This window comes from Centroberyx gerrardi, chromosome 11, assembly GCF_048128805.1.
Source record: "Centroberyx gerrardi isolate f3 chromosome 11, fCenGer3.hap1.cur.20231027, whole genome shotgun sequence".
Taxonomy (NCBI): domain Eukaryota; kingdom Metazoa; phylum Chordata; class Actinopteri; order Beryciformes; family Berycidae; genus Centroberyx; species Centroberyx gerrardi.
In genome coordinates, this window is record NC_136007.1 from 18,691,992 (window position 1) to 18,718,788 (window position 26,797).

Here is a 26,797-nt window from a genome sequence, read left to right on the forward strand (position 1 = left end):
TCAGCCTCCCTAAAAATATCTCGATGAGACTGAGATGTAGAAACCTGTTTGGTGTGGTGACAACAAGGTGTCATGGCTCGACCACAGCACCTTCTTCCTTCACAGTGACCTTCAAATGCACCCACAGATCTACCCAAACTCAGCTCGTCTAATCACTCCTGCCATCATTACACACCTTTTCTTCTGTCCTTTTTTTTTTCTTTTTGAAAACCTGCTCTGTTTGGCAGATGTACACTACCAGTCAAAAGTTTGCACACACCACATTTTTCTTTAATTATGCAGTGACCAAAAAAGTGTTAAACAAAATCAAAACTATCTTATATTTTAGATTCTTTAAAGTAGCCGCCCTTTACCTTGATGGAAAGGCAAAGGCTTTGGAAAGAAATTCATACATAGCCATCAACTTCACTATTTATATTTGTCTAAGAAACACATTTCAAGCATTTAAGCATTAGCCTTTAGATCAAAATGGCTTTAGACTGGTAGTGTATACTTGAGAGTCAAAGAGCTTGAGAATTAGCATCTTGGACAGACATACAGTACATCTACCCATCCACCTCTCTAAAACATGCACATGACACACCAATACACACCCTTGCGGATGCCAGTGTAGGTACTGCTGAGGCCACTTCTCTTCTTGCGGTGACGGTAGAGCCACACACTGAAAACCATGAGGACCACCCAGCAGGTGGCGCCAATGCCAGCAATAAAGGCTGGTTGCCTCACCACATCTGAGATCTGAGACAGTGTGTCTCTGTCCTCATGGCTATCCATCATCTGGCCTGTAGAGTCTAAGCAGTAAGAGCAGAAAGAGAGACGTGGGACATTAAGGGTAAGTGCGGGATAACAACAACGGCAATATTAACATAACATAATAATTCCAATTAAAGGAGTGCATTTCAAGATCCCAGTGTGGTGATGCAAAGGCATCACAAAAAACATTCACAGAGCAGGAAAGATGCAAAAGCATTCATTCTTAAAAGAACAAGATAAGCATTTTAGCCAAATTTTCAAAATCAGCATATAATGAAAAAGTTGCAAAGAAAGATGATATAAGTTTTTCACTCTGATATTCAGAGATATTGTGAGCGTTTTTGTGCACAGTTTTGTGACAGTTTAATTGGTATTCATCTGGGCAAAATCTTAAAGGAGAATATCAGCATTAGAACTTTGTTTCTTTCTTTTTCTTCAGTGGAATCTCACCTAGTTGGAAGAAAGTGACATCACTCTTGACCCCAGGTCCAGCGCCATTGCTAGCGGCAACCTCTACGCTGTAGCGAATTCCTGGTGCCAGACTGGGGATGAGCACAGAGAAGGTGGAGCCATCTACTGATTGGTTTACATGGTAACGACTCTCATTACCTAGGCACCAGATCTGTCAAGAGAGGGCGAGGAGGAGAAAAGACGGCAGTGATGGTCAGAGGGACAAATCCAACAACACTTGATGCTACATGAAGATACAATTTCCTGTATTTTAATCTGGAAACATGGAATCATGACTCAGGCATGAGTATAGGAGACAGCTTGATTCTGTGTATTTCATTTTTCCAACCTTCTCTCTTACCTTGTACTCCTGAACCACTCCAGCCTCTCCCTCTTCTGAAGGTGGTTTCCAAGCAACGAGGATGGCAGTCCCATTGGCATCACTCTTTGTCACAGTAACACCCTGGGGGGCTCTACTGGGGGCTGAGACAATGGAGCGAACAGTCAGCCATATAGACATGCACACAGTCCCATTTGATGCTGTATGTGTCCCAGGTATGCTCTGCATCATGTCTGGCAGCTTTGCACACTATGTGAAACAATAACTGGCTGTTGTATCATCCAGTCATGACTGAAAGAAATTTAAGTATTACACTGAGTGTAATGTTTATTTTATATAGAAGCAATACAAAGCGATCCAAGTGCCTTGGAATGCATATGGGCTGTGTTCCAGCAATATACTGTAACTACAGTGGGAGTTACAGTATGTGACTTATTCAGAGCGGAATACAATGAAATATGCCACATCGCCCCTAAAATCATTTTTTCTTATAAGTGTACATTATGTACATATCAGTATTGGTTTAAGATACTCTTGCTGTGAACATCAAAGCCTGCAAAGAGGAAAAGAAGTGTTGGTAATATGGGAGCTTGGGTATTTCTCTTTTCTATTCAATTTCTATTTTCCTGCCATGTGCAGGAAGCTGCCTCCAATGGTTAGAGGCCTTGTGGGAGATGGCTCCATCAGTGCCAAAATTATTCAATTCCTCTTAGCTACTGCGTTCATAGATACATTCAACAACAGAAAACCTGCTCTGACACTCACCTTCTTCCAATGTCCTGGCTACTTTGACCTCACTGTCTGCTCCCTGGAACTCATCAAAGAAGGGGCGCACTTTGAACTCGTAGGTGGATCCCCTCTTCAGCTGGGTGACCACCACCCCCTCCTCCCCCGCGGTGCGTGCATCCAGGACGCTCCACTGACCCCCAGGCTGGCCATGCTCAGCAGATGCCCTGTACAGCACCTTGTAACCCTGGATGTATGGAGAGTGCTGCTCTACCTTTTGGAGACAGAGGGATATACAGTGTATGAATATTATAACATGGACAGTGTATCACTTTCTGCGAGAGTTAAAACAACATACAATTGTGAGGTTATATCCTGTCCTATATGGCTGAGTGTGAAAGTGAACATCCTCCAGGAGAGGTCTGTTCAAACTGTGTTAATTCTCCTCCCCCTGCCCTTGGGGTGATATAGATTAACATCTCCCCATGTCTCAGAGATCTCACAGCAAACCGCAATATGAGGTCATTACTAGTTGCCAGTTTCCTCTGAGCATGTTTCTGGTTAAAATCCAGCCAGGAAAGCACTAAGCAGTTCCCAGTTAAATATCAGCCTTACAATTACGATTCAGAATGCCTTAAAAGAACACTGCGCAGTTTTTATATGTATCTGTAACAAAGCACATTGATCATACTGAAGATAAATTTACTCTCTGTGCAGTGGAGTCCACAAAGAAAACGCAGTAAATGTCAATATATAGGTAGTAAGCCTTTGAAATGCCTTCACACAACATAGTTTCCTCCCAGACTGTTCTTCTACGCTATTTATATCTAAGCTCTGTTTCACTGTATCTCTGTCATGAATGTGTAACATCACCTCCTGGCCCAACATGGGGGAAGAGAGGTGGAAATGTCTCAGAACGTATAAGTGTCCTCTATCATAGGCCCTGATAAAAACTGACTCTGTCAGTACAGATGGTCTTGATTGCGGTAAAAGGTCCACACCCTACCCTCATTTTTAATATGATCTTTGAATTGGGAAATGTGGGAAAATAGTAAATGTGTATATTTACCTGTAAATGTGCAGATTTACCAGTGGGGCAGTAAATGTGCTCATTTCCCAAGGTGTAAATGTGTACATTTCTTGGTTTTTTGGTTTAAAAAAATTGTCTAAAACACTAGTCACGGTACCATAAGGCTCTGTGAGGCTCACAGTGGCTGCAACGTACCATGTAGCAAAAATACCTCTTTGGATTTGCTTCTATCTATGAACCGAGATCTGTGAGGCGCGGAGATTCATTCATGTAACACTACAACATAAGAAAATTGGCAAAGACAGACCCTGCCTTAGTGTTTAGTAAGCATGCATGTCCTCCCAGTTCACCCACATCACAGAGTGAGGATGGATTGAATCTGAGGCCAATTTTTTCCTCCAAACTGGTGTGCGTTGGCCTGACACTGCTGTGCTGATATCCTATGTATTCAACATAGATGTAGCTTGGCCAAGAGATTCTGCTGACAATCAATATGGTGTGGTCTTCTTACCATCCACTGGACCCTGACAGCTGAGGAGGAGAGGATGGTTGGCGTGTGCAGGTGGATCACCACGTCTCCCAGCTCCCTCTGGATCTGACGGTGGTCCACTCCCTGGATAGTGGAAGTGGTGTCTATTGGTACGGAAGGAACGGAAGGTGTTGAAACAGCCATGATGACTTATTCGTTCCATACTGGCAAGGTGGATGAAGTGAAATGAATGTGTAGTTTTGAGGTAAAGCTAGCAAAACTGTATGACAACCGCAAACTGACCCTGTGTTCTGACAGTATCAGAGATTGGACTGGGGTCACTCAGGCCGTAGGCATTCACTGCTCTGACCAGAAACAGGTAGACAGTTCCAGGCTTCAGGTCATTCAGGACAAAGGTCAGAGTCTTCACATGTTCAGCTAGAGTCACCCAGCTGCTGCCTGACGCATGACTGGAAGGAGAAGGGGGAGCAGTGACAACACACTGAAACACGGGAAGCTTTATCATGCTAGACGAATGCAATATAGTAGGTATAAACAAACAAATGAAAACATAGATTATAAATATTTGTCATACCTGAATGCCTCGATAAGGTAGGACGTAGGTGTGGCCCCGGCGTTGGGGTTGGACTTCCAGGACAGAGTGACGGAGGTACGGCTGACGTCGGTCACCTCAGGTTTAGATGGTGCACTAGGAATCAGGTTAGGGTCTGTAGGATGACTGGCCTGGACAACTACTCCAAACTCTGCCACAGAGATATCAGAGAGTGCATTATAAAGGTTGATTAATGCTTTATGATGACTTGTCACAGCAACACTATTCAACTTGTATTTATAACTTGCTTCATAGCTGTCACTCGATATCTGTAACCTACCTTCCACCTGTAGGTATGCTGTCCAGGAAGCCTCTCCATTGGGACTAGAAGCTACACAAGTGTAGGAGCCTGTGTCTCCCAGCTGAGGAGAGGAGGCACAATGGCATAAATTAGTGGGTTGGCTCGACTCAGGGGTGTGGCTACTAACTGCTGTAATACTTTGTCCTCTTACCTTGGTGTAGTGAATCTCCAGTGATCCTGTGTCTGCTAGGGACATGCGAGAGTCCACTGGAGACACCACCACTCCGTCCTTCTTCCACTGGACCGTGGGAGTCGGGGTGCCTGCCGTTTGGCAGCCCAGGATCACTTTGCTGTCCACAGGTACCGTATGGTTGCTTGGGCCTTGCCTAATCACAGGAGGAGGACGGTCCGACACAGCTATTCCAATAAAAAAAGGAGAAAGGAAGAGAAAAAATATAAGATCAGACATCTAAAGAGGAATATAAAAATAAAAAGGTGGGGAGATGAAACAAGAGAAAATGAAAACAAAAGGCAGCCCAACAAAATGAAAGACAGATAAGATGTGAAAGATATTGAGGAGAAAATTGGTAAAGAGAGAGAACAATAGGTTTAGGTGGCTGCAGAGCCAGTGGAGGAAATAGAAAGCAACTTTTCCCCTCCAGCGGAGAGCAACTAATCGTTCATTGGGTAGTAGGTAGGTACTGCAGGAGCCGGCTCCAATCACAACAGCAAAGCCCAACTAATAACAAATCCCATTTAGATAGCAGAGCTCTCTCGCTCTTCCACTTCAAAACGCTGAGGATGGAGGGGTGGGGTATGGGGGGGGGGGTTGGTCCAAAATAAAAAAAACAGAGAAAAAAGATAATGGAAACACCTTGAAAACCGCCGGAGGTAATGCAGGCCAGTTATTTCCATACAAATACGCCACTCCAACCGGCGGGGAGGAGGAGTGTGGTGGGATGGAGAGAATTTGGGGGAGGGGAGAATAGAGACAAACAGGTATAGACGCCAGAGGAGAATAGGGAGAGTGGAGGGCTGAAGACCGCTGTATAGATTACATCAAACATGACCCAGTCTTACTTTATTTCCATTACCTGTAATAGAACGTACACTAAGTGGATACCTCTCATTTCCCTACTGAGGTGGCTGCAGAGAGCATTACCCATATGAGCGGAGGATTATCCATTATAACTAATAGGGCTGCGCTGCACAAGTCAATGTGCAGATGCAGAAACTGTCTGTACCAGCCTCAAGCAATTATCTTCATTAAGTTAATATATGTGCATAGTACACCGTCACACGGACACATGTATTCACACTCACACAGGCCACTAAATTGGAAGCCTGTAGACTTTACTGGTGGTGAGTAATTACTGCTGTAAGCCTCCAAGCTACATTCAGCATTTTAATTCTTTTTTTTTTAACAATTGATGCAATTACAGCATCAACAAGGGTCACCGTCAGCCAATCAGGATGACAGTCCCTCAGGTAACAGTCCATATAAACTGATGTCATCCGTTGATTCTGCACCTTAATGCGCTAATGTCTTCAGTGAAACAACATGGGAGCCAACAGGACAGTGTGTTAGAGGGCTTAAGCTATGCTCCTAAAAATTAGAGTTACAATAGATAACCATTGCTCCATTTCCCATAGACACTGTCCTGTAATGAGCTTTGCTGTTAGTAGGAAATGGTTGAGGTGAAAATGATTCCTTTCCTAGGAGAGTCTGTTTTTTTTATATAAATGTCACTCTGCTGATATACATTGTAATTTCGGTAAGGACTCTTTTGGGAGGGAAGAGAGAGGAGGCCAGATGCACTGTGCGCTCAATCACCATGGAAACAGAGGGTTTTGAACCCAAAATGTGAACAGCTGAGGGTTCCTGAAATCATTCCATCGGCTATTAGTAACCAAGGCCAACTACCATACAAAACATTGAACCATAAAGGAGGTCGCTCTTGCCAGTCTACAACCAAGGCCAGTCTGTCATACATCTGCTCAACAAAGGAGGAACTACAGCAGCAAACCAAAGGTTGGTTTGTCAAAACATAAAACACTGAAGCCTGAAAAGTGAAGAATAAAGGTCACCCCCATCTGCCCTCCATGATTCCTTTCTTTTACTCACAGTCTGTGACCTCCAGCAGAGCTTTGGTAATAACACTGCCAGCGATGTTGAGGGCCTGGCAGCTGTAGTAGCCGGCATCAGAGCGCTGGGCATCGGTAATGGTCAAACTGCCCATCTGGGACACAGACAGCCGGCTGAAGGGCTGAGGGGGCTGGTAAGAGAACAAGAGACTCTGGAGGAAAGAGAGACAAGGAAGTTAACGCAAAGAACATATTTACATTGCATTATCCCAGTCATTACCTTTATTTGCCCTGCGTAGTGATTTACCGCGGTGTGATGACAGACTGAGAGCAAATCTCACCTCGCTGCCCTCCCTCTGCCAGAAGATAGCAGGCTGAGGGTTGCCAGTCGCCTCACACTGGAAGGTGACCGTCCTGCCCGCTGCCACCACTTGGTTCCTGGGGCGCATGGCAAACGCAGGGGGCACTGCAGGGGGAGGAAGGTCCTAATTAACTGGGCAGCCTGGACTGATACCAAACAGCTTTCCCCAAGTCCCAGCATTAGAGCACCTCAGTATGTATAATAAGCCCACTGAATAAAAACTAACCACATACATGATGTGAAACAATCAATATTTACCTTTTCTTAATGCAAAACAGCAAATGTCTATTCAGTTAGCCACATATGACATGAATTACATACTGTATTGGTAGATAGAATTACAGTGCAGATAGGACAATGACAGGGGCTCATTTCCTGCTGCTGTCTGATGGTGGATGAGGGATGGATGATAACTTACCAGTGTTGACTACAAGGGAAAAGACACAAAAGAGAGCAGTGTAATGAGTAATGAAGGCACATACTGGGATATGCAATTGCAATGATGCATTCAACACTGTTGTGATGTGCTTCAATGAGTGAGCACAATAAAATTGCCATGAAAGACAAAAAAAAAATATTAGGTACACAGCAAAACATAGTCATTAATAGGGACTGCAAGCAAAAATGTCTCTTCTTTATGATTGCAAGAGATAGATTTCAGTCTTGGTTAATTTTATTTTAATAATTTACGGGAAGCCTGGTGTTTATTCAGTACATCTCCCACCCAATTGTTCTACACACAAATATTGACAGATACAAACACATTTCCATGGAAAACATTTCATCCATTAGGGATTATCTTTGTGTAGATTGAAAGAAAGAAAGAAAGAAAGAAAGAAAGAAAGAAAGAAAGAAAGAAAGAGAGAAAGAGAGAAAGAAAGAAAAGCTGTGTTGCTGGATGTGGCTGGGCCCTCTGAACCGAATCGCCTGTCCTCCCTACTGACAGAAGTTTCATAACTTTTTTGATCGTGGACATCAAAAGAGCCACAGGCCATCGACTGCCATGCCATGCCGTCGTGGAGGAAGCAGAATAACTCTTCCTGCCCCCTGACTGAGTCAGCTGTCAGCGGGCCAGAGCTTTTCTGTGTGCTAGCTACAGGGTTCCCATCATACATCACACAGCCTTATGCAATTATTTACATTGACCTAATATTATGCATCTGGAGGACTCCACAGGGCTCACGTTATCTTGCTATGAGATACTTAGTACCTATGATTTTCACATTTTTCAGTAACTTCTATGATTGATTCAACTGGACAAACTCACAGACAAATGTAATTTTTGCATGGATGGCCTCAATGAGAACCCCCTAACCCTGTGGACATTGAGCAACACAGGATAATCATGTGTTTTTTTTTATATGTCTTTCTTATATACTTTTTTTTAGAATTTTAAATGACTATAGGTCAAGTTTGTAAAGAAATGCAGACCGTTTCTATCTTCAAATTTGCTTTTAGGATGAAAAGTGAAACATTTCCTTGGACGGCCACAATATGCAGGCTCCTCTACTACTACTAAACTACATAAGCTGAGACACATTTTGAGACGGGAACTACATCTTGATGGAAGTAAACAAGATGAACAGTGAAATGCATGGCTAGCCAAGTGGCTGTTTTTTGGAATTCAATGGATGTTGAGAGACTCCACTACAAGAACAGGATATGAGGAGTTACTGTTGAACATGTTCTCATAATTGTATTCAGGAAATTCTAACAAAAATGTTATGCACATGATTTAGTGGAATGCAGAAAAGCTATGTGTAAGCACCTCTTCCTACTAACATATCATGTATATAAAAATTTAATCTTACAATTTCTCGCAAGTTAATTTCTGACAGAATACAGATCATTTTTACGAGTGCGAAAGTACCTTGAAGAGGCATTTAATTTGGTAATAGTCCAATTTATCTTGGAGCCTGTGCAAACCTTACTATGGGGTAAATAACTGCTTTAGCTCATGCCCTGCTATATATGTTTCACATAGCCAAGACACCACCAGAAGATTCAAGTGTTTCATATCTCTTAACCAAGGTTAATAAAAACGTTTCTGTGTTTTTAGACTATTCTGTCATGACTGACTTTTGGGCTGGAATTTTCACAGAATGAAAAACTAAAATCTTTAAAACTATAATCCTCTCTTCTTTTGCCTTTGCAGTGTCTCCCCTCCTCCCTCTATCCCCTTATCATGGATATCTGAGCACTTAAGTATCTGCTGAGATAATATGTTTGTCAGACAGTACTGGTTTTATGTCTCGTTTCCTCCTGGTGTCGAGCCAGCCGCAGGGAAAGAAAGAGAGTAAACCATTTTCCTTTTTCAATTTTTTTTTTTTATTTAGACATTTCTCTCTTTCCTCCGGTAAGGCAAATTCCACTCATCTGCTATCTCTTCCTGCCCTCCTCCGTTTGCCGGCCAAATTAGCCACGGTCCCCCCTGTTTTCTCAGGTTTTTTGGAGGGAGAGGAAGGCGATGTAATTGGAACCATGTCATTTCCCAGCATGCAACCAGCTCTGCCTTATCTTTAATTAAGTCCTAAGATCCTCACTGTCTGTGTCACCCACGGTGTCACTGGTGTGTGTGTGTGTGTATGTGTGTGTGCTCGCGCGCACATGTATGTGAGGAGAAGTGTCTCACCGCTCATTTCCTGCCTCTGGTTTATGAACTAAAGGGTGTCATTGTGGCAGGACAACTTTGACCAAATGAATCCACTTTCTGCGGTCGCGTAAACATTTATATCATAGGCTCTCCTCAGCTTATACACTAATGTGGAAAGCACTGCAAACAAGCTGCTGCAATATGCCCTGCACTACTCATTATATAGAACTATAGTGGTGGCTGCTGAAAAAATGATATGACCTCAAGCTGGGAGGAAACAGCGAAGAACCCAGAAAAGAAAATAGTAGATAACTCAGTCTACTGCCTTGAGAGCAGCAGCAGCTGAAGGCACAAGAATGAAAATTAGTTCTTGATACAGATTAAAAGGGCAGGGGAGAAATCACTGCCTGATGATTTGTGACATCAAGAGACAGGATTAGGTATCCAGTTAGGCTAGGACCAGTAGGAAATAGGAATAGGAAATCAGAGGCACAGACAAAGGCTATGTGTGAACTTTAAAGCTACATTCCACTTAGTTTTAACATGGGGGTCATTCGGCACTTGACCACCATGAAAACTATAATATATACTAATCACCAAGATCGGATGCAGCTGGGACGAGTTTGTAGCGTTTTTTTACTTCCCATTCATTTGAATTGCCCCCTGAAAATAGCCTGAAAACGTTTGTGAACAAATTCAACAACAGATCCTGCTTTTAAGACAATAAAGCAGTCCTGGGTCCGTCCTCGTTTCGCATTTTTATTCTTGGTTTACACTAAAATTTGTATTTAAAAATAAAAGTAGATCCAGTCTCCCAAACAGGAATCGTCTCTCCTAAATGGTATCCCTCCGCTTTGTTCTTTTCTATCAATAAAAATGCTGTTTGGCGAAATTATGTTCTAAAACATTGGACCCGCAGTTGAAAATAAAACAAATCCCACAGTAGTGGGATCTGTTGTTGAAGTGCCAAATAACCCCCATGTTAAAACTAAGTGGAATATTGCTTTAAGAGGAGGTGGTGTTAGGGTTAGAGGACATTAGATCTGAGGATGTACTGACCATGTACGCTGAGTGTGGCGGATGCTTCAGACTTCCCAACCATGTTCTCCGCCACACACGTGTAGGAGCCCTCATCTGAAGCGGCGACTCGGCCGACAATCAGCGTATGGTCCTCTAACATTTCAAATCTGTAGGCAGCACGCACACATCATGAAGAAATGGAAGAAAATGCGGAAACCTTGTTTGCATGGTAAATTCTGGTTTGTGTGTGTGTGTCGAGGGCCTTTGTGAGTTACCTCCCCTTAGGCAGGTCGGAGTCGTCCTTCCTCCAGCGGACAGTGGGAACGGGGTCTCCTTGAACCATGCAGTGGAACTCCACGCTCTCGTCTGCCAGCACCACCACACTGCTGGGCCGCTTCACAAAGCTGGGGCGCTCTGGAGGGGCGGCACGACAGCAACCAGAGCAACCATCATTATAATCATCACTGTCGTCACGCTCCTGAGTGCCATCTATATCCTGAGGCAAAACCCTTTTCCCTCTGTTTCATTTTTTTATCTTATTCTTGTATAGTTTGTATCGTTGAATGTTATCCTTTTATTTTTATTCTTGCATTTCTTTACACCCACCACAGTAAAATTCTTTGACATATTTGCACAACAATCTTCTGGTCTTATGAAAAGACCTTTGGAAATTTTGATATTTTTAGACCTGTCTGTATCATTAGGTCCTCTAATCATTCTTATTGAACTGGATGTATCACACCTTAACTCCGAGTGCAAGAACACATTTCTATCAGTCTCTTTCTTCAATCAACAGTATTATTCTAGTGGCCTTCAATGGTCATGGTCAAATGGTTAAATGACCATCTGATCGTGTGATAAGAAGTCTGTTCTGATGGGAAGTGTTTGTACAAGGGGTGTGGGATGGAGAATAGCGGTTGGGGGCAGGGGACCAGAGAGGGAGGAGGGGAAAGGGATGAGGAAGTCTTGGTCTACAGTGTTTTGCTGGTTGGTAGCGGGGGTTGTGGCTGGGCTAGGCAGTCACCAGGAGTTTGGTGGGAAATGTCTGCACAGCTGGCGGATTGGAAGCCAGTGTTGCATAATCAGGCTAATTAATGGATTACTACACCACAGTGATAAAGACCTCACATGGCAGACTGGCAAGCTAAACCACAATGAAGTGAGACGATACTCAGACTAAGCAAAGAACTGAAACGTCCTGCAACGCAATCATGAAGCGGTAATCAAAAGCAAATTTTTACCCAGCACAGTGAGCTCGGCAATCTCGCTCTCCCTCTCTCCCACCATGTTAGTTCCAACGCAGATGTACTTCCCCGCATCACTCTTCCTGGTGTTGGTGATCATCAGCTTGCCGCTGCGAATCTAAAAGATGGCACAGAGGTTGTCAGAGTGAGTCAAGCCTGTAACCACATTCATTGTGCCCAGAAAGCAAATCATAGTCAGCCTCTATAGCTCTGCTGTGGTTGGAAATGAGCATAAACTCTATGCAATGTCACCAGTGCTGCAGTATTTACGTAACCATAAACTTTATCATGGAGCAGCCTTATGCGTATATGTATGTTAGTGAGTGACGTGTGGCACAGTCATGATGTATAAATCAATCTGTCCCAATTTTTATCACTGTTGCATGAGAACGAATTTGTCCATAAACTTGCTTCCAGTCATTTTCAATTAAACAGTAAAATTTAAAAACTTGCTCTGTGAAATGCGGTTGTGTGTACTTTTATGCACGATGCCAACCATGTATAATCACATCTCCAGCAATTTTCCGCTTTGAAAATATTTATTTTCATGCACTTGATGACATGACTGTGAGTGGTGTTGTGTATGCTTGTGTGCATCTCTGTACGCATCTTTGTCTACGGAGTTAGAGTTTTCACTGCCTTTCAGCACAGCCCAGAAGGTCATCCATTATGAAATTACATAATTCATATCTGGTGCTGCATTAGCACAGAACCCTGGGAACAAAGACACTGGGATCCTTTGAAGAGACCTCCCTCAGATGTTCTGTCATATATCCACACCATCAGCCTGCTTTTGCCTTTCTCAAACTTTTCACCTTCACTACACTCATATCTACACACACTCAACACACACATACACACACAATAAAGAAGTAGAAGAGAAAATGCATTCCGCGCCGTTTTCATTCTTCTCACATCCTCTTCCCCGTGCGCCCCCACAGACCATTGTGAATGTCTTCATGGTACTGTGAATATGAAGTACGCGGTCTGCAGGAACCAGTGTTTTACAGGTGACACCACAGCAGCAGTGAGTAGGGCAATGGGGCGATTCTATAACAGATCTATGCAGATCTAAAGTCCTCAAACCAAACACAATCTCAGCAATCAAGGCCGTTGCCTATGCCCATCCACATGAAACCTTCTCCCAGGCATCACGTTCAATCAAACCCTTGGCCACACAATTATGATTCAATTTAAGATTACTTTTTTCCAATTCACTCAAGGTTATTGGAATTTATCTATCTGTATATCCCTGCTAGATACGCACACACAGCGCCCTGCATGTATTTATTTCTAAACAGGAGTCAGAGGGCAAGGTTGCTTGTGTCCCTGAAGCGGTTTGGGATTCTGCATCATGCTGGACGGCACCTGGGTTGGTGGGCACACACTACTCATCTTCTCACAGATGGAAGACATCATTATATCGCTGCTGCAGGGATAAAACCAACAACCTTTCAGTTTTTAGTCAGCCTCTCTACCTTTAAGCTAACCTACCACCCAAAACATACTCATACACCAAATGAATTCCAAGTAAGAGCGGCCTAACTACGGTAGACACGCCAAATCTGCTGCAAATGTTGTGGTTTAAAGAGTGAGATTTAACAAACTGCAATGTGACTTGTGGTTTTGTGTACATTTATACATCAATTATGCTAACCATGAGTAATCATAGGGAACAAGTTGTGGAATTTGGGAGCAGGTCCTGCCAAATCAGCTATTACTGTCAGTATTCAATGGATTATGGTTAAATGTTTCCTATATGTTTAGTTTTACAATATAGCCTAATATAAAAATGTGCTACATATTAATAAACACATAGATTAATGATTGCATACAATAACAGGGGTGACAATAATGCCATGAATGAGCCATGTGATATCTGACATTGTTGGAAGATCTAGCAAGCACATTGCATAGAGAGCATGTACTGTAAGACAGGGTGCATTTTTTTGCATAAAGTAACACGTTTCTCATTGTCAGACATCATTTCCTGGGCCGACGTCGTCGCAAAAACAATTGAAACCTTGTGTTCCAAAGGGACATAAATCAGACAGGCCATAACAGTGCATATCCAAGTTTTGTCCACTCTGGGCTTTCAGTCAGAGGGATGTTTCAACAGAGCATGGTAATCATTCTGCCATTTCACAACCCTCAATCAGTCAATTGATGCCAACAGCGTTGAGCAGTGCATGCAATTAAGACCAGAGTAACAACAATGTACAATTCTCACACACAATCACACAACAACCGGTCATTAAGAGGGAGTTACAACAGGCTGTTTGCCAATCCTGGGTTCCCTAATACTAGCTCCCTGATAATAGTTAAGCTTTAGTGTAGCTTACTTGCACAAGAGAGATAGGAGCTTTGCATAAGGTGAAAAGACAAACAAGTGATTAATAATAGTTACACAACATGAATGAAACATATATATTTATATAAAACAGTTTTTTGTTGTGAAATGTGGTTGTGTGTACTTTTATGCACAATGTTTTCTCAGATGGATGGCTTGCTGGTTCATAATCTTCCCTATGGTTTTCCATTTTATGCAGTAAGTACTAACATTTTTAATCAAATGCACAACACTATTAAATTCAGGTGATTGAGGTTACCCATTAAAAACCCTGGATAATGAATATATTAGTTCTCAGCCTCATCAGGCGTACATGGCCCCTTGGACTGCAGGGTCTACCATCTAATCACTGTCCCTTAATGAAACAATGTCAAATATTGTGGTGTTATAACGATGCCAGCAAAGTATTTCTCAAGGACAGCGAGAATGATGTTGCTCTGACCAATGCGGGTTTGACTGATTTCATGCTTGCGTTCTGCAACCTTTGCTGTAAATACTGCACCACTAGTAACTTTAGCAGCCGATTAAAGAGCAGACCATTTCTTTTTTAATTCATGGACTGACCGCTTGTCTGTTTTAGCTGCAATTCCTCTGCTAAGCAATCCAAATCATGTGGTTTGTCTATCTTCCATTTCGGACACTAAAACCTCAACTTTCGTTTCCACGTCTTGTCTTTCCTCTTCACATAGCCTTGGCTCAACTAAAGCCATAGACATTGTGAAGCTGCTGCTTACAGTGTTTAAAGAGTATGTTTTTTGCTGTTTAAGTTTAATCAGGAATGTGTGTATGTACAACTTCTGAATACAAATTTGGTAAGTGTGTGTGAGAACCTTTTAAAAATTGTTCTCAAGAATTAGCTTAATTTTTTTTCTACACATCATCATTGGAAAAATGAGGCCCTGGGACTCAAGGGAAACACTCAAAAGGACGGCAGGTAGCCGTGGATCACTTGCGGTGGACTCCTTTGGTCTTTGTACAGTAAGTGATTTCTTTGTGCGAACTCTCATAGCAAAGACACATTTCCATATCGAAAAGATGATTAGGGAGGACAAAGACAGGCAAGTGAGGAGTATAAAGAGAGGTACAAAGCAGAAAGCAGCCTTTGTATTTCCCTCAGAGGGCCCTCCCCCTGGCTCTGATCCCTGCCTCTCCTTAAATCAGAGATAGCTGCTCTGTCCATCACAGTCCCCCAGAGAGGCTCTACCTGTCACTCCGCACGAGGATGAGCTTGGAATCTGCTCTCCTGTGTCCCCCGGAGCATGCACAGGCATTCAAACAAACAAATCAACACACACACACGCATATACATCCACAGGACACGGGCACACATCCACACACACACACACACACACCAAAAAACTAAATATGCATCTGAGTTTGAAATTTGGTTCTGTACTAGAGTTAAAGGAAAGGGAAACCAGCTCCTGTTCTTGCTGGTCTAACCCATCAGATGTTTCTGGGTCTGAAATCTATTCAGTATATAAACAATGCAAACAGTATGTAAGATCCATATTAACCGTACTGTATACTGTAGCAAGCAATATGAAACAAAAACAAATCAATACTGCATGTTACAGTTGGCTGCATGACAACTTCAATATACTAGATTTATACTGTAGCCCATATGATGCTACTTACTAGCGCCAGCTTGTTTTCTGTCATTGCTTATTTTTACCATCAGTCATGTCAAATAGCATTATATGTACAGCTTTTTTTGATGTATTATTTTCTGGTTAGTGTTTTCAATCAAACCCAGAAAATCCATCCTGGCATTTTCAGTATACAATGTGATGCTGGAGAAAAAAAAACTGCCTGTACTGCACTGTACAACATAGGGATGTTCACGGAAAATCGCTGATCGATTTATTGTTTGTTATGTATCATGTCGATTAATGACTTAAACGACTTTTTGAATTGCGTCATCGTGCATAACAACAACATACAACATACAAAACATACAAAGTTAACTTCATTTCTCGCTCACTGACAAACACACACACATACACACACGCGCACACACACAAAGACAAAAAGGTGAATCTGAGATGCTGAATGCTCTGATTGTTCACCTGCACAGCACTACAACTTCCCTGAATCTTTTAACACTGAGCGTGAGTGATATCCTCTAATGATGCCCTACCGAGGACCTCTCGCGTATCAATGGAAAATCACACAAGCTATTTCCAATTACCAGTGCATATTCTCTTCGCTGACTAAATATGCAGTCGATCGCAACCATTCAATTTTTTATGGCTTTGAAGTACTGGACGCGTTGTTTTCGCCTTATCCACAACCTTGTGAGAATTCAAAGGAATACAAATATTATTCTCCACCATCTGTCTTTATTATTTGCACCAACATTTTCAAAATCATAAATCTCCCTTCCTCCTCCTGCCACTCCCTCTTCTCTCCATCATTACACTTTTGTCATTTCAGTATCGTATAGTACCTGCAATGGTTATTTTGGTCCAAAAAGCTTATTGTCTTGATTATTGCAATTCAAATAAGATTACGGATTAAAGATTCATTTTAATATTTTTTGGTATTATATATGTTTTGAATAAAATGTATGACATTGATGATTGACTTGATACTGAAGTAAAAACTAAAGTCACAGCACTGGTTGTATGAATGAAAGAGGAAACAATTGCATGTAATAATATATTAATTATTAATGGGATATCATGGATCCAGTGCATAAATTACTGCACACTTTCAGCATGATCTCATATTGCCTATGGCCTCAAGGTCAGAGTGGTGTGTCGTATCTAAGGTCAAAGTGATATATCTTACTGTGATGCGTTCACCACTGTCTAAGCTGGTCCCATCTTTCCTCCAGGAGATGGTGGGTTCAGGATGCCCGCGGGGCGGCTGGCACTCCAGCACTGCAGGCTCGCCCACCACCACCATGACATCCACTGGGTTCTGCCTGAAGTCGTCACGCAAAACTGTGAAGCAGAGAGAAGAGTAGAGCAGTCAGTGGAGTGGCATTTAACGATGGTTAATGATTTGACAATGAGAATATTCCAATTAAAATGTAGATGGTTTTAATCAGAATGTTTCACAATAATAAATATTATAATAAGAGTATTCATGCCGTAACTAATACATATGAAGAATAATATTTTCTGACTAATGAATGGTCGTTTGGATGTATACCATAATAACTCAAGTAAGTCTGTCCATCACATTTTTCATGAGTAGCACTTGCCCAACTCTTGCTCAAAAATACCTTCATTGTGTTGAGTTGTTAATGTCATATAGTCCAGTCTTAATGCCTTTTGCACCTCAACAAGTGTCAATATTGTATAACGTACAAGACAGTTAGATGGGAGCAACAGAAATAGCAGGGTAGTGATATGACGGCAGTCTATGACAGGAAGGAAATGATTGACATTAATTTAGTGTATATGAGGAGCCAACAAGTGATAGATTGATGTAGTCAATAATTTTTTTTTCAAACCTTTTTTTCAACAATGCATATTAACAGCATAATCAATTATTCTTACAATGTTATACTATATTATTAGCATATTGAATGCATGTCAATGAGTAGGTTTACAGTACATGAACACTAATAATTACATTGTACTCTGATTAAGGCAATACTCCAGCTGTAGCAATTATGAAAATGTAAAGTCTGATTATTTTAATCAGAGCAAGGTAAGCTCTAAATAACAATGCAGCTTAACACTATCCACATAGAGGTTTAACATAGAGGTTCAACATAGAGGTTCAACATAGAGAGATTCATACCAGTTTTTCAAAATTTTACATGCCTGTTTTTAATGTATATACTGTATATCAAGCTTTAGTGGGCAAATTAGTGAGAGCCTAGCATGTCTTCAATCAGCAACTTCTGAGAATTAGGTTTACTCTTTATAATTTATTACCCATTCTCTCTCGCTTATAAATGTATTTTATTGTACTGTTTTTTTTAATGAGCACTGCAATATACCTGACAGGATCTGCTCTCAGGGCTAGTCAGGGGCCAATTCCCTTATACTCTAACTTAGGGAATGAGGACTATTGAGACTAGCTGCTGAGAAGGCAACTCCTGGCTGTCTTAATGGCTGACAGTAATGAAGACGAGAAGCTACACGACTACAGAGCGGCCCAGAAAGGTGAGATCCAGAGAGCTACACTGGGAGGAAATGGAAAACTACCACAGCAATTTCTCATCTTTCCACATCTACTGGCCTGTGCACAGACAGAGAGAGCTGGGAGCCAGGGGCCGAGCTGCAAACAAAGAAAATGTGCGTCCACACCAAGAAGGCCAATAGCAGAGGGTGTTTTCTGGTGGCCACAGGCAGCTCCTTCCTGTCTCCACTGCACAGCCTCAAGCTCCAAACATCATAAGGAGGAGCGAAGTTGTGATTACTGGCAGGGGAGTCAAACCCCCCCACCCCCCACCCCCTCCCAAAACATTTAAAACATAAAATTAAATGTTCACTGAGGCAAAAAATTGACTGGGATAATCTGAGAGCTTTACACACAAGTATGACCCAGTGTAAAATTGAAAGGAGGAGATGAGAAGTGAAAAAAAGAGCCAGCAAGTAAGATTAGGGAAAGCGAGAAAGTGTAGCACAGAGGTGACAATCGCAGACGATGGAATAACAAGGAACGAGTGAGCGAGAGAGAAGTGGGGGTACGATGGGAATGAAAGCAATCTTCCGTTCCATATCGCTGAGCAGATTCCTGCTCCTGATGGGCCTGAACAACATGTGCTAATGTAAACGCCTGCGCATGAGTGACTGCTGTTAAGCATTTCCAGTCTTAAATTACAGGGGGTTTAGAACCTGAACAGGCCCGGGGAGCCGAGCCAACGCGGAGCGAGCGGCGCAGCGGAGCTCAGTAGAGCCGAGTTGGGGTGAAAAGACAGGAAACAATGAGGAAAAGGCATAATCACTCCCAGATGGCGGCAACCCATTCACCCCTGGCTACGGAATTGTACATAACGCAGGGCAAGCGGGCCGAGATGCCTGATGAGCACCATGGATATGGGAGAACAAATTGGGATGACCCTCTAATTGGAAGCATTGTGGCCCCCGCATCTCTTTGGGCTCCACTCTGCTGCTATGCCCCTCTGATCCTCTGAGCTGGGTTGCGACTGGCTGACTGCAGTTCGCCGAGTGCTGATGGGAAACAGCTGTCTGAAAACCCCTCCCCCCCCCCCAACCCCCCACCCCTCCTATGTCACATGATAAAAGGCATTCCTCGTGGGACACAAAAACATGGCTGAGGTTACTCTAGACAGGAAGAAAGTGGAACCATGACAACTGTGTGAGCGAGTGTGTGTGTGTGTGTGTGTGTGTCTGACTGATATTATCTGATAATTCAAATAGCAATACATTACTCCACATTGGGTCACACATCTGTTTTTACTATTGTGTTAGGTCTAAATGTCTCTATAAGAACTGAAAGCTTGGAAAAGTGATGAATTGTTTTCCCAAACCCCTGGGTTAAAGATTTATTTTTAGTGATATGGTGAGAGAGATTTAGTGTAAGAATTAAAACAGGGAACTAGTGATAAGGGTTAAAGGTAGGGTAAGGGTTAAGAAATGAAGAGAAGTGAAGAATGTCCTCACAAGGGTGTGTGTGTGTGTGTGTGTGTGTGTGTGTGTGCGTCTGTGTGTGAATGCATGTTCTAAAATTGTGCACAGTAAGCACACAAATAATCTGGAACATGTGTTTAGAAAAATGTTTTTTTATGGCTTCTGAAAAAAAATATTTGCTTATTAAATTATTACAGTAAGAAATGATGCATGCATGGCTTACAAAACCCAAATATGTTAAGATTGTTCTCTCCCTTTCTGTTTCTCAATAGTCTTCACTTCCTCCCACTCTTTTGCATTATTGCCTCTCTTCTTCTCATCTATCAGCTCCATGCAACTCTAACATCCTGCTTATCAGTAAACTTATCCCGACAATCTGCTTCCTTGGAGTGCTGCTGCTGACGCCGCTGTGCATCCCCAAATCCCTCAAGCCAGCAGCGTCCGCGAAGAGGGAAACCTCACTGACTGTGCTCTACCCAAATAGCCAAATAGTCGTTCGTTCATTCATTCATTCATTCATTCATTCAGTCTTTCTTTATACAAGGGGTACAAACAAACACAGATGTGCCTTATACACATGACACTATTTTAAAAGCAGAGTATTGTAATATAAATCGTTTTACAGAGTTTAATGCAACTATTAAGTTATAAAACACAAATAAGAATGAAAAGTATACCAAAAATAATAAAAAAAACAACACTAAAGCAAAACAAATATGCTATATATAATATATATGAGAATGACAAGTACTCAAATACAATACACTTTAATTGTAGAATCTAAATGAACAGGGTACCAACTTTTAAAACTTACAACAAATCTGTTACTCAGTTTATTATTGTTTTCCTGTCTTCTCCCTTACTTGTGTATCTGAATTGTCTACTGTTAAACTCATGCAAAATCAAGTGTCTTTTTGGTTTATCACTACCTTCTTTTTGATTTCATTAATGACACTAAATGTTATCAGATATGCAATTAAAACCCTAACCCTAAGTGAACAAATGACATACATTGTGATACTTATTTTAAAGTTATGCAACACCCAGTGCCTATATGCAAAACAGTAATGACTCCCGTAGAGTGAACGACACTCAGTTCCACCACCTTTAGCAATAACTGCAACTAAACGCTTCCAGTTGACCGGTACATGATGGAATTTTGGCTCTGTCTTCCATGAAGAATTGCTCCAGCTGAGTTGAGGATTTTCATGCATAAATTGTTTAGAACAGGTCTAGACTTTGACTCAACCATTTCATAATTTTACATTTCTTGTTCTTCAGCCTTTCTGATGTAGACTTCCTCACAGAGAGATGGTTTGACAGTCTCCTCTACCGTTCTGTGATACACAGCAGAATTCACAGTTCCTTCAATGATGGCAAGTCATCCAGTAGCCGATGTTGCGCAACATGCCTTAACCATGAAATTACCGGAGCCCATGTCGGCCAAAAAGTTCCATTTGTGACTCATCTGTCCATAGAACCTTGTTCCCGATGGGTTTCATCCAGCTGCCTTTTGGCAAACCTCAGACAAACATTCATCCTACTCTGGCAAAATGATTTCTTGCATGAAGGTAAAATTAACTATTCAATATTATTATTAAGTTATGGGCTATCTTAAAATCCTAAGATAAAAAACAGTCAAATTTTAATGGATAAACATCTATAATTTGGAAATATTTAACTATGACCATGAGGAAACAATGTTTCATGCAAAATGGATAGCATTTTAGAATCAAATCAAATGCTTCATATGAATGTTTTTTTCTTAAATCATACTTGGCTGTGATTGGGTTACATCTCCACTTGATTTTGCAGTTTTTCACAGTTTCAAAAGGCACGCAGACTATTTAGAGACTCTGTCCTCTAACTGTGCAGCCTACCTCTACGACTAACACAGTGATGCCATCCCACCTCGCCTGTACAACTGCAGCTTTGCACCTCCCGCTCTCTTCTTCTCTCCCTCCATCTGATCTCTCCAGCTGGGAATCTCACAGCCCACTTCAAAGCAGCAGCCCTTGGCCTCGGTGCCCTGGATTTGATTGTGTCTGACTGTTGTTAGTCCTCTGGAGCCTGAGTCAGAGCTTGAGGAGCCTACTGCAGCGGAGCACCAATAATCCTCTCCGCGCAGGCCAACCGGGCCAAGCAAGAGCACATTCTAACCCCACAAACAGGGCCGGGATGGAGCGCACACAGTAGCCTTATCACACCACATCACTGCATGAGATGTAGCCAGAGGGGCCTTTTGTAGCCACATCCAAAGCTAAACCCAACTCGTCCCTCTGTTTTGTCTTTTGTTTTGTCACACTGCTTTTATGGACTGTAGATCCCCAGCACAACTACCACTATTTTGGCACAGCAATCTTCTGAATGTAACAAAGGCATCGCTTCTATAAACGTACTGATTGTCTGATATCAAGTAGCCAAGATTTGCCAAAGCCAGGGCAATAGCTGTGTATGTCACTGCCTCCAACTCATGTCATACAGTAGAACAACAGAATTAGCAGTCAGAGAGTCTTTAAAAGGGTAATAAATATTAGTATTGAGTTTGTTTCCTAACTCCATTGGGTATTAATGCCTCTCTATACCACTGACAGATTTATAGCTTCATGCAGTAGAAAGTAGATCATTTTGGCATGATACAAGTATCATCAGTGTGATGGGTGTCATATTTTCTGTCATTAATGTGAGTGATTACACATACACAGTAAGCTGTCTGGGTCTTGCTCAAGTTTCTATAAATACTGAGGATATAATTTATCAGAGCTTCTACCAAAATAACAAAAAAGTCCCTATGGAACACATGACAGTGTAAACAAGCCTTCGGGGTAAAGACGTCATTGCTGGCTCGGAGTGCTACTTGAAGAATTAAGAGTGCAACCGCATTTTTTAGTCTCAGCAGTTTCTGAGCATAATAAGCATAATTAGCTGCCAATTGCATGATGGGTAGAGTTTTCTTCAGGGGAAAACTTAGATAACAGGGGAGACTTATAAACAGTCTGTGAGACTCATCACAGTCCTCCATAGCCGGATCTCGTCTCATGGGTCAGAAGGGTTTTGTGTGTGTTTGTCTTTGGCTTCCCACATCAGTCTAATAACAACATCTAAATCCAATGAGTTGGAATTACCCTGAATAACAGAAGAGTCTTAGTCCTTTTTGATCCCTTTGACTATTAACAAACACATACATGTTTTCATCAATTAATCAATAGTCCTGACAGCTCATACACACTGGCCCCTTCTAAAAAGTTCAACACTGACCAGAAGAAAATGCAAAGTTCAAATGAAAAGTTCCCTGGAAAAATAAGTTTAAAAATTCAGAATGAACATCTGGCAGAGCATCAACCCGCTCTCTGAAAAGATTGCCCGAACTCTCATTGTTATTCCCTATAGGTCTGATTCTGGTATTTTACTTACAGTATATTTTATCAGACCATCTATTTGATATTGTTTACATACTAGAATGGAAAGGGAAAAGAGGCATACACTGGAATTATGGTTAGCACTCTGTTCCATGGCACTCTGGAATAAAACCGCAGTAAAACACATTATTCCAAGAGTAAGTAGTAATAACTTAAGTAAAAATAAGTGCTGGCATCTATTACAGTGCCCTGAGGTCTTAATGGTTCTCAATGCCTCAAAAACATTCATTTCAGCTCAAATACAAGCCAGTCTTCTTTGACTAAAATATCCCAGAGCAGTGAGTTGAAAATATAATTCCCAATGGTAACCTCAAGAAATACAGATATCCTTCAACCCCAGCAGAGATGAAATCCTTGCCTTTTCTCACAATCTATCTCCTGACCTCTCCCTCCCCCTGCCTCCCTGTTTCTATCCACCCCCCCCACCCCTCCTCCTCCTCTTCTCCCCCCTCTTCCTCCTCCTCCTCCCTGCTCTCACAGAGCTGCAGTCTGGAGAGACAGAGAGCTGCAGGAGAAACAGCTGCTCCACAGATAAACCAATATGTGCAGCTCATGTATAGGTGGTCAGACAGCCAGACATGCACACACACACACACACACACACACACACACACACACACACAGGAGGTCCAGTGGGCCCTCTACCGCTATGCAAGCACATACCCAAGCCCATAACATAATATGTGAACTGCAGTGAAGCAAATCCAATAAAAGAATGAAGGTCCCGTACATACAAATTAGGATACATGCATTAGCTCAGACTCATAACTGTGCCACCTGAGATTTCTAGAAACACACAAGCATCCAGAAGACACCACACACTGCTTATAAAGGAAACAGAAATTCCATCTTGTCCTCCCTGAGCTCCCGTATTTGAATTTCATTTTCTGCAAAGAAATCATTACTCAAAAAAGTCCCAAGGCAAACAGATTTTTTTTTGCATGCAGGGCCATAAATCCACCTTATGTTTGGAGAGCCAATTAACTCAACACAGGGGCTCACTTACTGGGCTAAAGCCCCAGGTTATATTATTTGTTAAACCACGTCTCACTCTTTAACTTTTTTCTTTCATTCCTCTCTCTCTCTCTCTCTCTCTCTCTCTCTCTCTTTCTCTCTCAGGTTCAGAGAGCTTCCCTCAGTAGGTAAATCTGTTCTCAGGCGTAAAGGGCCATACCCATTATTTTCATGGACATATTTAAATCCATAGGAAAGTTAGCCACTGTCAGCCACTGACAGCTAAAAGGAAAGTGTGAAGAACATGAGTCTGGCAGAGACAGTGATGGTGGATGTGCATGGGACATACACATGACCGACCTGTGAGAAATCGTTCTCTTTGGCTTATTGCAGGGAGAGAGAGAGAGAGACAGAGAGAGAGAGAGAGAGAGAGAGAGAATGGCTCCCTGTACCGGTTCATCGGTTCTTGGATGTTCTGACACTCTAATCCCGTTGATGTACGTGCAGAGCAGATCATTCGTGAGGGGCAGACATTAAAACCAGCTAAAAGGGTTGTGTAACCTCCATTTTAATCTCCTCCACTCATCCCGTCCCTCTGCACCAGGGAAGAGACAGGAGAGAGGGAGAAAGAGAGAAAGTGTGAAGAGAATAAGAGGAGGGCAGATACAGAGAGACAGATGGAGAAGTGGCAGATGGGGAGAATTAGCGAATTGGCAGAAGAACTGGACTAAATAGTAGTTGGACGGTTCTGAGAAGGTCAGGTAAGTTGTCAGTCACACAAAAGTACACAAGGTTGACTTTCAGTTCCTGTGATTGCCTAAACATTCTCGCATTTCTCTCACTGTCCATCTGGCAACAAAGTAGAGGAAAACAAACCATCAAAAAAAAGTATTTTCAAACACTATTTGGCCCAGGTCTGACTGGCTGTAGGCTAAAGTGTGGAAAAGAATCTGGCACTACCTCAGTTCTCAGGATGATGGTCATGAGTACTAAAATAATCAGATTTTGCATGGATAGTGTGGGTTCAAAGAGAGCAAACAGCGAGAAAGAGGTAGCAGTGACAGATCAAAAAGGCTGGAATACTAAAACTCCATCTCTGATACTTTCGCTATGACTCCTTAGATTTCACCAGTCCAATAATATATTATTCACCAGAGCAGGGGGGGGGGGGGGATGTGAGTGGAGGTGTAAAGAGATTAAGTTGTGTTTGGAGATTTAAGACCCAGTACTGTGGACAACTTTATGAACTGTAGAGATTTTCATCAACTATAGGGAAGGTCAAGAGTTTGAGTACGAAAATGATAGACCTACGCCTATAGCTACACATGCACACAAAAACAGACACGTGCATACACACACACATACACTTGCCCTTTTGTTTATGGGCTGCATTGATGGTGTTTTCATTGAAAACATTCCCACACATAACTTATGGTCATTTCCTCTGTGGCAGGTAGAGAAGTCTGCTGTTAACTAATGCAAGAGCTCTGTCCTTGGAAAGCCGTCACTCAGACAATAATACATATTGCATGCAGCTGCTGTGTAGCCTTTACATCAAATTGTATTTTCTCAATGGAGACAGGTAGCAAAGGATAACACACAGTGAAAATATTGTACCAAACTGAAATATTGCTTTGACTGTGTGGTATATAATGTAGTATTACTGTAGGTCAACAATGTGTTCAGCTGAGGCCTGGGAGTAATGTGTCTCACTGGATAGGTTACTTTATATATATATATCTGTGTGGATTTTATGTAACTATATATAACCTATCTTATTAGCTACTGTAAGTCAATAACCTGCCAGTAAAGAATGTCTGCTTCTTTACATTTCAATCCCCACTTTTCTTCTCCTCCTCTCCACCTCCATGTTCTCTTTCCCTCTTTCCAACGATCGGCTAATAATTCTACTCGCTACTTCTGGCAATCTTATTACTAGCCGGACTGTTCTCACACAAGCTTTTCGTTTATCCTGGCTCTCTCTCTTTCTCACCCCTTCCCAAATGTACATGGCGAGAGAGGGGGGTATTGGATCTGCATGCTGTTATTCGCAGTGTGCCAGTGCTGTGATTGTGAAAGAGAGAAACTCACAGTGAACCGCACAGAGTTTTGCCACAATGGAAATCGCTAAGTTAGATTTCCATCCTTGCCCCAACATCAAAGCTCCCTACCTTCTGCACAGACTAACAAACAAAGCAGCGGTTCAACAGCCATTAATAAGCCGTGACCACAGGCCTCTTACCCACACACACAGCCAGCCACTCCAGGTACAGGAACAACAGACCTGACCCTGAATGCTTCTTTAATTATTCCAAACAAAAGTGGAATTCCTGCCTGTATGAGTGATAATGGAGGGTGAAAGAGCAACAACTGAAACTGCAGGATGGATGACACTAATGAGGGAGAGGGAGGGAGACGCAGAGAGGTGTGTGACAGCGAGACATGGTGTTGACAGTAGCAGGCTGAAAGGCAGGTAGTCTACAGCCAATAGCTAGGGGAGTGTTGAACTCGAAGCAGAGTGACCTACATACTGAGATTCGTACTAACAACTACCTGCCCGTAGGGACCTGACCTCCTGCAAGGAGAAGGGATGG

The 26,797-nt window shown here is 42.2% G+C and overlaps 1 protein-coding gene across 1 annotated transcript in view; it reads right to left on the reverse strand.

Annotated features, from left to right (window-relative positions):
- LOC139913266 (roundabout homolog 1-like) overlaps positions 1 to 26,797 on the reverse strand; it is a 92,204-nt gene that overhangs the window by 9,557 nt on the left and 55,850 nt on the right. Inside the window, exons 4-19 of the mRNA XM_078286412.1 lie at positions 17,069 to 17,223; positions 11,923 to 12,043; positions 10,957 to 11,095; positions 10,721 to 10,848; positions 7,487 to 7,495; positions 7,049 to 7,173; positions 6,748 to 6,919; positions 4,834 to 5,039; positions 4,662 to 4,743; positions 4,364 to 4,532; positions 4,072 to 4,238; positions 3,811 to 3,932; positions 2,309 to 2,543; positions 1,565 to 1,686; positions 1,204 to 1,375; positions 594 to 791 (exon numbers count right to left, since the gene is read on the reverse strand). Coding sequence (XP_078142538.1) covers positions 594 to 791; positions 1,204 to 1,375; positions 1,565 to 1,686; positions 2,309 to 2,543; positions 3,811 to 3,932; positions 4,072 to 4,238; positions 4,364 to 4,532; positions 4,662 to 4,743; positions 4,834 to 5,039; positions 6,748 to 6,919; positions 7,049 to 7,173; positions 7,487 to 7,495; positions 10,721 to 10,848; positions 10,957 to 11,095; positions 11,923 to 12,043; positions 17,069 to 17,223 — 2,322 coding nt within the window. The remainder of the gene's footprint in view (positions 1 to 593; positions 792 to 1,203; positions 1,376 to 1,564; positions 1,687 to 2,308; positions 2,544 to 3,810; positions 3,933 to 4,071; positions 4,239 to 4,363; positions 4,533 to 4,661; positions 4,744 to 4,833; positions 5,040 to 6,747; positions 6,920 to 7,048; positions 7,174 to 7,486; positions 7,496 to 10,720; positions 10,849 to 10,956; positions 11,096 to 11,922; positions 12,044 to 17,068; positions 17,224 to 26,797) is intronic.